This window comes from Chrysochloris asiatica, unplaced genomic scaffold (assembly GCF_000296735.1).
Source record: "Chrysochloris asiatica unplaced genomic scaffold, ChrAsi1.0 scaffold00189, whole genome shotgun sequence".
Classification (NCBI taxonomy): Eukaryota; Metazoa; Chordata; class Mammalia; order Afrosoricida; family Chrysochloridae; genus Chrysochloris; species Chrysochloris asiatica.
In genome coordinates this window covers 1,278,720-1,291,302 of record NW_006408707.1, presented here as the reverse complement: position 1 = coordinate 1,291,302, position 12,583 = coordinate 1,278,720, and the positions used below count along the sequence as shown (strand labels likewise).

At 41.7% G+C, this 12,583-nt stretch overlaps 1 protein-coding gene across 1 annotated transcript in view; it reads right to left on the bottom strand.

Annotated features, from left to right (window-relative positions):
* FBXL17 (F-box and leucine-rich repeat protein 17) overlaps positions 1-12,583 on the bottom strand; it is a gene marked incomplete at its 5' end in the record, with an annotated part of 910,371 nt that extends 897,788 nt beyond the window's left edge. Inside the window, one exon of the mRNA XM_006872263.1 lies at positions 11,864-12,583. Coding sequence (XP_006872325.1) covers positions 11,864-12,583 — 720 coding nt within the window. The remainder of the gene's footprint in view (positions 1-11,863) is intronic.

Sequence of the window (12,583 nt, the reverse complement as noted above, 5' to 3'; positions counted from 1 at the left end):
ATTGAAAGTACCATGGACTGCCAAAACAAAACACAAATCTGTATTGGAACAAGTACAGTCAGAATACTCCTTAGAAGCAAAGATGTTAAGACTTCATCTCTCATACTTTGGACATGTTGTCAGGTTGGACTAGTCCCTAGTGAAGGACATCATGCTTGGTAAAGTAGAGAGCCAGCAAAAATGAGGAACATCCCCCAATTAGATGGATTGATGTAGTTGCAACAGCAATGAGCTCAAATATAACATCAACTGTAAGGATGGCATAAAACAGGGCAGTGTTTTGTTTTGTTGCATATGGCATTACTATGAGTTGGAACCAACTTGATTGCACCTAGCAACAGTAATACACAAGTATTCTAGTTTATGAATCGTTTGTTGTTGTTTTTTCTGCCGCTACCTCAAATGTGCCATTGAGCACAACATATAATAAATTTTTAATTTGATTATTTTGCTTTTCATCACTAACATTTTTATTAGCTCTTTATTATATAATATATAAACATTTCTAGACAGAAAAGCCTGTATTTTCTTTATTAGTGTCATCATTCCACTGTCATCAAGTCAATTCCATCTCAGAGTGACTCTGTATAGTGTTTCCAAGACTGTAAATCTTTATGGGAACAGAAAGTCTCATCTTGTTCCCATGTAGCAGGTGGTTTTGAACTACCAACCTTGTGGTTAGCAGTCTATTGCTAACACTAAAGCACCACCAGGCCTCCATAATGTTGTTATAAAACTCAAAACCCAAACTCACTGCCATCAAGTCAATTCTAACTCAATGCAACCCAGTACAGCGTTTCCAAGGTTGTAAATCTTTACAAGGGCAAAAAGCCTCCTCTTTCTTAATAATGTCATCATTGCTAAGTGCCATGGAGTCAGTTCTGACTCACAGTGATCAAGTGTAATGTTTCTGAGGAGTGCCTGGTGGCTTTGAAATGCCAACCTTGTGGTTCAAACTGACCACTGTCTAGTAGTATAGTACACCAACACACCAGGACTTCAATGTCATCATGTTATTGTTAAGTGCCATTGAGTTGGTTCCAATTTATAGCAACCCTTTATAGGGTTTCCAAGGAGTAGCCGGTGAGTTTGAACTGTCAACATTGTGGTTCAGTGCTTATCCTACAGTGCCACATCATGCTGTTGTTGTTGTTAAGTGACAGTGAGTTGATTCCAACTCATAGCAACCCTGTACAGGGTTCCTGAGGAGTTTCTGTCTGGTGGATTTGAACTGCCAACCTTGCTGTTCAAACCAAGTTTGCAGTCTGATGCTTCTCCAACAGTGCCAAACTAGGAATCCCTTTAATTCTTGGAACATAGTCTGCTAAATCTAATACTTGGCTCCACTCAAAATTCTTTTCTATTAACTATTTGATCAAAGTATATGTTCAAAAGGCAACCAGAAAAAAGTTCACATGAAGAAAGTACACACGAAAGGCATACACAGAAAAAAATCCCATATATTAATTAGAGGTACCATAAGAGTTAAGGTTAGGACTAGCAACTGTCCCTGTGTGCATTTTCTTATGTGCAATTATCATTGTGGATTTTCTCTATGTGGGTTTTCTTCACATGAGCTTTTTTCCAAGAACTGTTCAAACATCTCAAGACTAATCTTCGATCTGTGTGTGGATTAGGAAGAGCACATTCAGAGCTCAGCCAGTTCCTAAATCTGTTTTAGTCTTTGCTTTAGCAACTCTTTCTGGTCCCCACTGCATATGCATGTAGTTTCACAATAAGTAAGGGATATGTGTAGAGCCTGTCCCTTTTTATGGTTCCCATATTTCCAGTCTCTGTTAAATTTCTGATGGGTTCTGCTCATCCTAACTGGAACAAGCTCAGATTAGCAAATGTGTCCTATCAAGTTCATCTCTTTTAGTTGTCAAATCCCCAGGTCTTATCCATTGCCCTTCTGGCAGGAAAGCTGCTTCTTTTCCAAACTATACTTCTTGCTGAATGTGGTGGGTGAGAGGAAGAAGGCTACAGACTACCAATATTCTTATGTGAAGCTCTTACATTTTCATTTTTCTAAGAATAAATGTTTCTGAATGTGTAAACTTCCCTTGACAAATTTCCAAAGGCAAAATAATTTTAGACAATTTTGTCCAGTTTTATACTTTTCTTTTAAATGTTTTATTGTGAGTTGTGTGATAGTCTACATGGGAGAACATCAGCTTTACATTCATTCCATCATCCATCATTTCGTTGGCATAGTTAGCATCCCATCCATGCATCCTCACCCAACCAAGGGGTGTACCCTGTAAGCCTGCACCCCACCACCACCACAGTCCTCAGCCCCTTTCCATCTCCTGATCCCGAGTCCCCAGCCCCACCATCACTTGACGTCATCTTCTCTGCCTCCATCTCAGGCCTCACCGCCTCTCTGGGTAGGATTCCGCTCTTCGCTCTTCTCCATCGATGGTCCCAGGGTCCGCCGCTCCTAGACTGATAAGTTAATCACTCCCCTCTTTGCTACAAAGTGTCCATCTTTAGATTTCCAACCCTCACAATCAGTCCTGATAACAATTATTCACCATTGCATCACAAGAGACCCATCTGTATTTCATTTCATCAGCCATTCCTAGACAGGCTGGACACTAGTCACTGGAGACTCTACCTTCCTCCACGCCCTTTGGATCTAGGTTCCCTCTTGAAAGCTTGTAAACCAGTCACTTCTTGCCTTTGTATCCCTCCCCCCATTTTGGGTAGCCAATGTCCAAGTTGCCCATCCCTGTCTACCCTTTGTGTGGAGGGGGTGGGAATAGTTCTTGCAGCAGGGATTTGTTTCCTCTTTTGAGCTACTGCATTCATAGGTCTAGGTCCTGTTTATCGAATTGTATCAGATGACACTTTTTTCCTCTTCTTTCTTCTTCGGGTTGAGCTCTCTTATCCAGTCATTGAAGTCCAGTCAAATGGGCATCATCTGCAAGTGTGGGTGTTCTTACGTCTGTCTGGCCTCTTTTTATCGGCTGGCCGCCCTGCTGTCCACTCTAGACTTCTGTGGCTGTGTCACTGACTCTGAGCCCATGAGTCCCCAGATGTTGCCTCGCTACTGGCCGACCAGGTCTCCACCTGGGTTCACAGTAGTTTGCTGAATGATGTTGGGCTTAGCTCGCCACTTCATTGATGTTCTTCGGTCACTTCCCCTTCTGGGTGATGTGGGTGATTGTCAGTCAAAGCGTATATTTCCCTTGCATCTTAGTCTTGGAAAAGAATTTGCACTGAGAGGATCCGACCACTTGCCTTGATGTCCCCTGGGCAAGCCACCTGTATGTTCTTGTGGTAACAGTCGGACTGCCCTTATTGTTTTGTATTTTTCCTGTAGGTCCTTCTTTTAAGAAGTATATTCTGGTTTTCTAGCTACTTCCGGCTGGTCTGCTTGTCCTTTCAAGTGGAAAAATTTCCCATCTCTGAAGGTCTGGATGTGGTTCGGGCTTCCACCGATACTCCCATGTAATGCAGAGGCTCCTCAGTAAACCTCCTTCACTGGACACATTGTAGCCCCATTTTAGGTATTCTAATTAGTTATAGACAGAAGACAGGCTTACAAGCTTTCAGTTTTATACTTTTTTTAAGATGAAGATTCACTTAACTCTTCATGCAACCTAACTAGAAGTCTCTGTCCTGTGGATATTTTATATATACTCATATTCTTTATTCTATAGATAAGGAAAAAATAAAGGACAGACTCAGGGAGACTAGATCATTTGTTTAAGGTAGCGTAGTGGTTATAAATCGGGCTGGGAACCTCAGGGTCATCAGTTCAAAACTACCAGCTGTTCCACAGGAGAATGATGAGTCTTTCTGCTCCCGTAAAGATTTACAGCCTCGGAAACCCTGTACAGAGTCACTATGAGTCGGAACCAACTCCATGGCACATAACAACAACAACAATGTTGCTTGAAAGAGCTAATTTTTTATATAGGACATGGTCACTGAAACCAAACAGTATCTTGTTTGAATTACATATATGTGACTTCTTTGAACCTTAGTTTTAATTTGTTTTTAAAGTGATGATTATTATAATCCATAAATAACTGACTAAATCCTAGTGAAGCTAGATTAGTTTTATCAACTGAAAGTACAATTTAATGATTGGGTAAAAGGAAAATTAACTTTGTACCAGAAAACATGGGTAAAAATAAAAAGTCAAATTATCAAGTCAACTATCAATGCATATTTAACATAACTTTGTATACAGTTTGTGGTAGGCAGTCTGTACAATGTACTCCGATTCCCCACCTCTTAGTATTGAATAATCAAATCCCCTGAGGGTGGGCTGGATTTACTGCTTCACTTCTAATGAACAGATAATGGCAGAAGTGATATAAGTGAAGGTGTTCCAAGATAAGATTTTTAAAAAACCAAAACTGTGGCTTCCACTTAAGGGAGCTTTCTCTTAAGTCTGATGTTCTTAGGGGAAGCAAGCTACTATGATCATAAGTAACCCTGTGGAGAAACCTACATAGTGGGTATCTGGCCAAAAGCCAGTATGACCAGCTGAAGTATGCTAATGTCCACAGTATGGAAGGGAATTCTCCATAAAGAGACACGTAGCTCCAGGCAACAACATCTTGGTTATAACCACAAAAGAAACCCTGAGGCACACCCAAATTCCTCAACTCACAAAAACTGTGAAGTAAATGTTTGTGGTATTAAGCTAAGTGTTAGCACAATTTGTTTGCAGCAAAAGATAACTTACACGTTTAAATATTCTAGCTTTTCTTTCTGTTATTAAAATGCCTCTGCCCAGACCACAGTTCCTGAAAAAAATAACTACCATCACCCTCAAAAAAAACCAAAAAACTCCTGGTGTAGCACTGTAGGATAATGCACTGGACCAAACGGTTGGTTTGAACCACAAGATCAGTGATTCAAACTCACCAGCTGCTCCAGGGAAATTCTATACAGGATCACTAGGAGTCAGAACCAACTCCAGGGCACTAACAACAACTACCACCCTCAAAAATGTCATCTTAATTCATTTAACAAACATATATACACATCAGGTACATAAGCTTTCCTCAAAGCACATTTCTCACATGAAGTTCTTCTTTGGCCACTCAAACAACTTGTTGATACTGTTGTTAGGTACCATCAAGTCGTTACTGACACAAATGATGCTGTGTAGGAGGGTTAGAGAAAAAGAGGAAGATCCCCAATGAGATGGATTGGCCAAGGGGCGGCATCAATGGACTCAAGCATGGAAACAGTAGTGAGGTTGGCCCAGGATTGGGCAGTGTTTCGTTCTGCTGTGCATAAGGTCGCTATGGGTCGGTACTGACTCAATGGCACCTAACAACAACAACAACAACAGAACAAAACATTACCCGGTCCTGTGTCATCCTCACAATCTTTGCAATATTTGCACCCATTGTTGCAGCTACTCTGTCAATCCATCTCATTGAAGGTAGCCCTCTTTTTCACAGATCCACTAATTTATCGAGCATGATATGATGTCTTCCAGGAACTGGTTTCTCCTGGTAACATGTCCAAAGTATGTGAGATAAAGTCTTGCCAACCCCACTTTCAAGGAACATTTTTGCTGTACTTCTTTCTAGACAGATTTGCTCAATGTTTGAACAGGCCATGGTATATTCAATATTCTTTACTAACACTATAATTCAGAGGAATTAATTCTACGTCAGTCTTTCTGATTCACTTTCCAGCTTTATCATGCATATGAGCAGTTGAAAATACTATGTCTTGGGTCAGGTGCATCTTAATCCTCAAAGTAACATCTCTGCTTTTTAACACTTTAAAGAGGTCTTTTGCAGCAGATTTGCCTAATGAAACATGCCATTTGATTGCTTGATTTCTTTGCTGCTACTAAGCTATAAAAATAAAGATTAAAAATCTGTTGGCATATTATCAGTGGTTCATGCCTTGGTTTTCTAATAATGGTGAAAGATTCTGGAACTATCACAGTCTTTTAACTGGTTTTCTATGCAACAAAATACAGTCATGGGTCTGCTAACAGATAGCAATACATACAAGAGGGCTTAAAAAAAATTCATTAATTAAGAGAGTTGCAAAATAATGGAATTTTCCCATGAACCTTTTGAAGCCCCCTCATATAGCCCAAACAGTCTAGAAAATCTAAATACAGATTTCAAGATGGCAAATTACTGTTAGTAACTGATATATAATTTGGTAAAATTGTTGCAAAGTGGTGCCACCATATAAAAATTTAATTATGATTATCAGTAGACATGATTAAAGTTGCAAAGGCCAACACAGAGGCTGAAGCTAGTTTATTGAATCCAAAACAACCTATTAACCAAAGATCAACTGTAACTGGCTTCAGTCCTTAAGAAAATGCTACTCCCAAAGTTGACCTTTGAAAAGTCATTCCCTGCTTCTCAACTAGCTGATGATTATAAAACTCTCCTGACTCATATAAGGTTTAAATGTCACCTGGTGTAAGCCCTCCTCCCAATTCAGAAATCCCTTCCACAATATCCCTGAGAGGAAATTATTCAGGGCCTTATGAACACTGATATGCTGAAAATATTTCTATACCATAGGAAACATAGGGTGGATTCCAGTCCAAGATCTGCCAGTCACTATCTAAAACTTCAATTTTACAAGACTTTACTTCTTTATGCCTAAGCAGCGGGAAGAGTGACTGAAGGAGCTAAAATTTTCTTCCTATTCTGAAGTTATAAAATTACAATTTCCAGTTAGGTTCACTATTTCAAGAAAAACTAATTCCACGTTTATTGTTGTTGTTGAGAGCCGTCAAGTCAATTCCAACTCATAGCAACACTGTACAGGGTTTCCCAGAGGCAGCTGGTGGGTTTGAACAGCCTACCTTGCAATTCAAACCAACCTTCAATGGAATCCTACAGCACCACACCAGGACTCCTATTGCATGTTGTTATTGTTAAGTGGCATCAAGTCGGTTCAGACTCATAGTTACTCTGTATAGGGTTTCCAAGATTCAAGGTTCAAGGTGAGCTTGAACCACGAATCTTGCGATTTAAATCAATCTTGTGGTCCAGTGCATTACCTCACAGCACCACACCCGGACTCTATGTTGTTGTTGCGAAGTGCCGTCGAGTAGGTTCCAACCCATAGCGACCCTGTATATGGTTTCCAAGGAGCAGCTGGTGAGCTTGAACCACCAACCTTGCAGTTCAAATGGCTTTGCAGTCTGATGCCTTAACTCACAGCACTACACCAGGACTCCATGTTGTTGTTGTTAAGTACCGTGGAGTCGGTTCTGACTCATAGTGACCCTGCACAGGGTTTCCGAGGCTGTAAATCTTTACGAGAGCAGAACGCCTCATCTTTCTCCCGCGGAACAGCTGGTAGTTTCGAACTGCCGACCTTGAGGTTAGCAGCCCAATTCATAACCACTATGCTACCAAGACTCCATGTTAGATAGCTCTAATCATTAGAAATGGGAGAAAGATGTGACTTTACAGCCTCAGGAATGCTGAGATTTATAGCTTCAGAAACCATATGAGTATTGATTTCCAAAATATGACTACTATGACTGGGAAACAGAATTTCAAATTGTATTTAATTTCAATAACTTTACATTTAAATAGGCACATGTGGCTAGTGTTTTTGAACTGGACAGTGCAGGTTTAGAAAAAGTAAACTCGTACAGTGATAACCTCTGATGAGAAAACTTTGATGGAAAGATACAGATGCGATAAGGCAAACTTTTGCTTTACCTACATTATCTGTGTGTTTTAAAGCAAGAAAATACTTATAACTTATATTCTTTTAAATTTTTTTCAAGAAGATAGTCTTTGCTGATATCAACCCCAAATGCACCTATACCAGGTTGTGGTTGTTGTTACCAGCTGCAGAGTCAGTCCCCGACTCATAGCAACCCCATGTACAAGGTGATCAGACCAATGTAATCCACAGGGTTTTGTAATCCACAAACTGCTAGAAGCTTAGTTCAACCTTGTGGTTAGAACCAACTTTGCAGTCCAGCACCACACCAGGACTCCAAAAGTGTTAACTGCCCCATAAATTTTACTTGGACTGGAAAACACTAAAACAACCTGGGATAAATTTCAAGTTTCTCAGTCAATCCCACTCACTTCATTCTGAATACCACCAGGGCCATGATACCAGGTTGTTGTTGTTGTTGTTAGGTGCCATCAAATCGGTACCGACTCATAGTGACCTTATGCACTGCAGAACAAAACACTGCCGGATCCTGGGCCAACCTCACCATTGTTGCCACGCTTGAGTCCATCAATGTTGCCACTTGGCCAATCCATCTCATTGGGGTCTTTGTTTTCTCTGACCCTCTTGATACCAGGTACAGGTTTTCAATACAAGGAATGGAAATCTACGTAATGAAATGTCAAATATTCACAACAAGGTAGTCCAACAAAAGTAATTTCCCCAAACTAAGTTTTCAGGAACTGACTGCAAAATAGTAAAAAGCAACAATGTAGCAAATAAATTTATACAGATTTTCCTTATAAATCATGCCCTTCCTCTTCTTTCAGGGGAAGGGGGTAAAATGAAAATGTTATATACCTTATTATTTAATGATTTAAATAAAAAGTACCTGGTTTTTATTTCAGTTTGTTTTTAAATAGTTTCCTTGACCAAATACAAAGACAGCAATCTGACATCTGTATCAAATATTTGTTATTTATTGTTATTAAGTGCCATCACTCATAGTGATCCTGTATAGGATTTCTAAGAAGCAACTGGTGGGTTTGAACCACCAACTCAAGGTTCAAATCTACCTTGTGGTCAGTCCAGTGTTTATCCTATAGTGCCACACCAAGACTCCTATTTGTTCATATTACCCACTAACTTAAAGAACTAAAGAAAGTGCCCTCTAACCTAAAATTCGCACCCTAAAAATTTTTAATTCTGTTTCTCATTTCCTCTTTTGATCAAGATTCTTCTTTAAAATTCTTCATCTAAATGTTCAGTAACAATAGCCGGGTACCATCCATTTCTTCTGGATGGTGAGGCAGACAGTTGCTCATGGAAGTAACTGGACACATATTCCATATCTTCCACCAATTCTTGACCCTCCTTTCTTCCTCTGGTGCTCTTAGCAAACGAGACTAATTGTTGTACCTTGCATGGCCACTCACAAGCTTTTAAGACCTCAGCTACCACACAACAAAGAGACAGAACGTTGTTGTTAATTGCTCTCAAGTTGGTTCCAACTCACAGTGACCCCATATAGGGTTTTCGAGGAGTGGTTGGTGGGTTTGAACCATCAGCCTTGTGGGTAGCAGTCCAGTGTTTATCCTACAGCACCACACCATGACTCCAAAAAGAGACAATTATTGGTGTTAAGTGCTGTTGAGTCGATTCTGACTCACAGCAACCCTCTGCAGATTTTCCAAGGAACAGCCAGTGGATCTGAACCATTGACCTTGTGGTTCACAGTCCAGTGCTTATCCTACAGCACCACACCAGGAATCCAAAGAGGTAGAAAGGGTGGTGGTAGTGGTTGTGTGCCACTGAGTCAGTGCCAGCTCACAGCGACCCTGTACAGGGTTTCCAAGGCTGTAAATCTTTACAAGAGCAGAAAGCCTCATCTTTCTTCCTTGGAGTGACTGGTAGATTCAAACCTCTGACCTTGTGGTTAGCAGTCCAGCTCATAATCCACTACGTTACCAGGGCTCCTTAAAGAGGTAGAAAAGAAGCACCAAAATCAATATTAGGCCAACTAACTGGGGCATCCCATGAAAGCATGTTGCTAAATCTCCAAATCAAGAAAATAAATTCCTTAAGATGCTAGATTGTACATAGACAATATCAGCAGCTGTTTGAAATATATTTATTTGTTACTTCCTAAACAATGGCTCCCCCTTCCCCACTCTGGCCCCTGGAAATCACTAATAGACTTTCATCTCAATACATTTGCCTAGTCTCAGCACAGAACTGCGAACCACAAGGTCGGCAGTTCAAACCTACTATACAGGGCTGCTATGAGTCGGAACCAACTCGATGATACTTAACAACATCATCATCATCATTTCATATAAGTGAGATCATACAATACTTCTTCTTTTGTTACTGACCTATTTCTCACTCAGCATGAAATTCAACCCTGAGGAGATCTTTAAACTTTGAGCTAAAACTATTTCCTGAAGTCATATTTGAACAAAATAATAATTTTGTCTAATTAGAAGAGTGTCTGTGTTACCCATTATGCTTTATTATCTATATGTGATCAATTGACAAAAGCAACTTGAAAGGATAGATAAGCAGCTTAAGGAGGACACAAGTTTGTGTTAATGAGAAAAAAACAGTTTGCAAAAGGATGTTGAGAAAAGTGGCACAACTTGAAGAATTCAATCAATATCTTAGAACTGTGCATTTAGAAACCTATAAGTAGGGTGGTGTGTATATTTTCACTAAAGATTTTTAAAAAGAAATAAAAGATTGTAGAGCAGCCAAGACAGAAGAGATCATGAGGCAATTTACAAACCCCAGATATCTATTTCTGGACTTCTGTCACATACTGAGAGAAATAATAATCATCTAACAAAAAACCCAAAGCCTTAACATACACAACTGGCAAAGTACTCCTCCAGAAGATATAACTCCACATGAGTTAAGTCATTACATTTTGACACATGGAAAAGTTAACCTGTTCTCCTCTTTTGTTGTATCATTCACAAGAACATCACTATCAGAGTAAAACAGATCTGAACACACATATAATTAGCAACAAGAGTAATCAAACAAAGTATATAGGTGAGCCACAGTAAAAATAGAAGTTTGTGCAAACATCAAAGTTATTTATAGCTAGCCAAACTGAAGTAAAGAAATTTGTTTATTCATTTCCAAAAAGGGAGAAAACAGGCTTAGAGAAGAGAGACACTGAGAAGAACTTAATAACTTAGTTCAAACCTGATCATATAAAACTTGTCACTAACATTGTCAACTGACAAAATTGCTAAATTCACATAGTATTTAGTGACCAAAGCTTACACACAATACACACCTTCTCCACCCACAAAAAAATACATGAGAGGCATTCAAAAAGTTCGTGGAAAATGTAACTGAAAGATAATGAAAATCTTCCAAAAACTTTCAGAAGCCCCCTCATATACCTGTCCTTACCTACAGGTAATCTGTATTCTTTTTGGTCTAAGGGTGAAAAAGTAGGAAAACAACACAACATAGCAAAAAGAGTAAGGAATTTTAAGTCAGGAAGGCCACAATTCTCTAGTTTAAGATCTAGATCTCTCCCTTTGCGGGTGACCTTGGACAAGTCCATTCAATCTCTTCAAGTCCCACTACACTACAACCTCCATAAGCATCACATTTGCCTAACCCAGTACTGTAATTCCTGGTCTATAACACTCAAATAGCACTTTTTCCATATATAAAATAAAGCTGCTAACATTATTTATCCCAAAGTTAGCTGAAGAATTAAATGAGATATTATGTATATAAACCTGCGGCATAGTAAGTGCCTGATCATAGTGAACGCTCAATAAAAGTTAACTGCTAGTATCAGCCATCAAACCTAAAAGTATCATTTGCATAGTTTCAAATACTAACATACAAAGTTTTCTCACAGTTAGTCAACGCAATAAATGTATTTCACAGAAACTTACAACTAGTTCCCAAAGCAATGGGTTGAGAATATAATGAAACCTGAACTGTAACAGATCAGATCTATTAAAAGACATTCAGTAAAGCCCAACTTTCTCTACTTAAAAAGAAAACTGGACAGAAGCATCCTGTCCATTGGCTTTCCAAGTGTCAGGTTCGGACGTTCCATCTCTGTCCCCAGGTGTCAGGGAAGCCCCCTGCCCAGCGCCAAGGAGCAAGGAGGGGAATACTTGGAGGCCAAAGCCGGAGTGGGGAAAAACGAGACTCCCAGCGCCAGTAAACCTAGACCCACCTTGAGCAGAATGGACGGCGGCAGCTGGTTGATGTCTGGAGTTTCAGAGGGTGGCTCCCTGTAACAGTTGCAGGGGACTTCGGAGGGCTCCTGACAATCCACGTCGCCACATTCGTGCTGCTGCTGGGCGGGCAAGGGGGCGGCGCCCCACGCTCGGACAGCGTCCCCGACGGCCTCTGTAGTGGCACCTTCGGGAGTGGGGGAGGAGGGCGCGGGACAGACCTGCTGTGGGGGCTGCTCGGAGCCCTGGCAGCAGCCGACGCCGGGGGGCCTCGGTGGCGAGGCACCTCCCCCCGCAGGCCCTCCCCCTCCTCCGCAGCCTCCGCCGCCACAGCCCCCGCCACCGCAGCGGGGCTGCTTGCAGGGGGTGCAGGCGGGCACCCCGGCCCCCTTCCGCTTGCACACCATCTCGGGTGGCGTGGGGGACTCGGCCGGCGGCGGTGGCGGCGGCGGCGGCCCCCGGAAGAGTTGCACGGCGGCGGGCGGCCCCAGGAAGCGCACGGGCCCCACGCTGGCCAGGAAGAGGCTCCGGCCCTGCTGCTCCCAGGCGGCGGCAGCGGCCAACCCCAGCTCTTTGCAGCAGGAGGCGGGCGACGAGGCCGACGCGGCGGCGGCTGCAGCGGCGGCGGCCGAAGACAGTAGGAAGCGACGGGCGGCGGCGGCGCAGTCCTCGGCGGCCAGGGCCGCGTAGCGCTGCGCCAGGTGCTGCGAGGCGGCGGC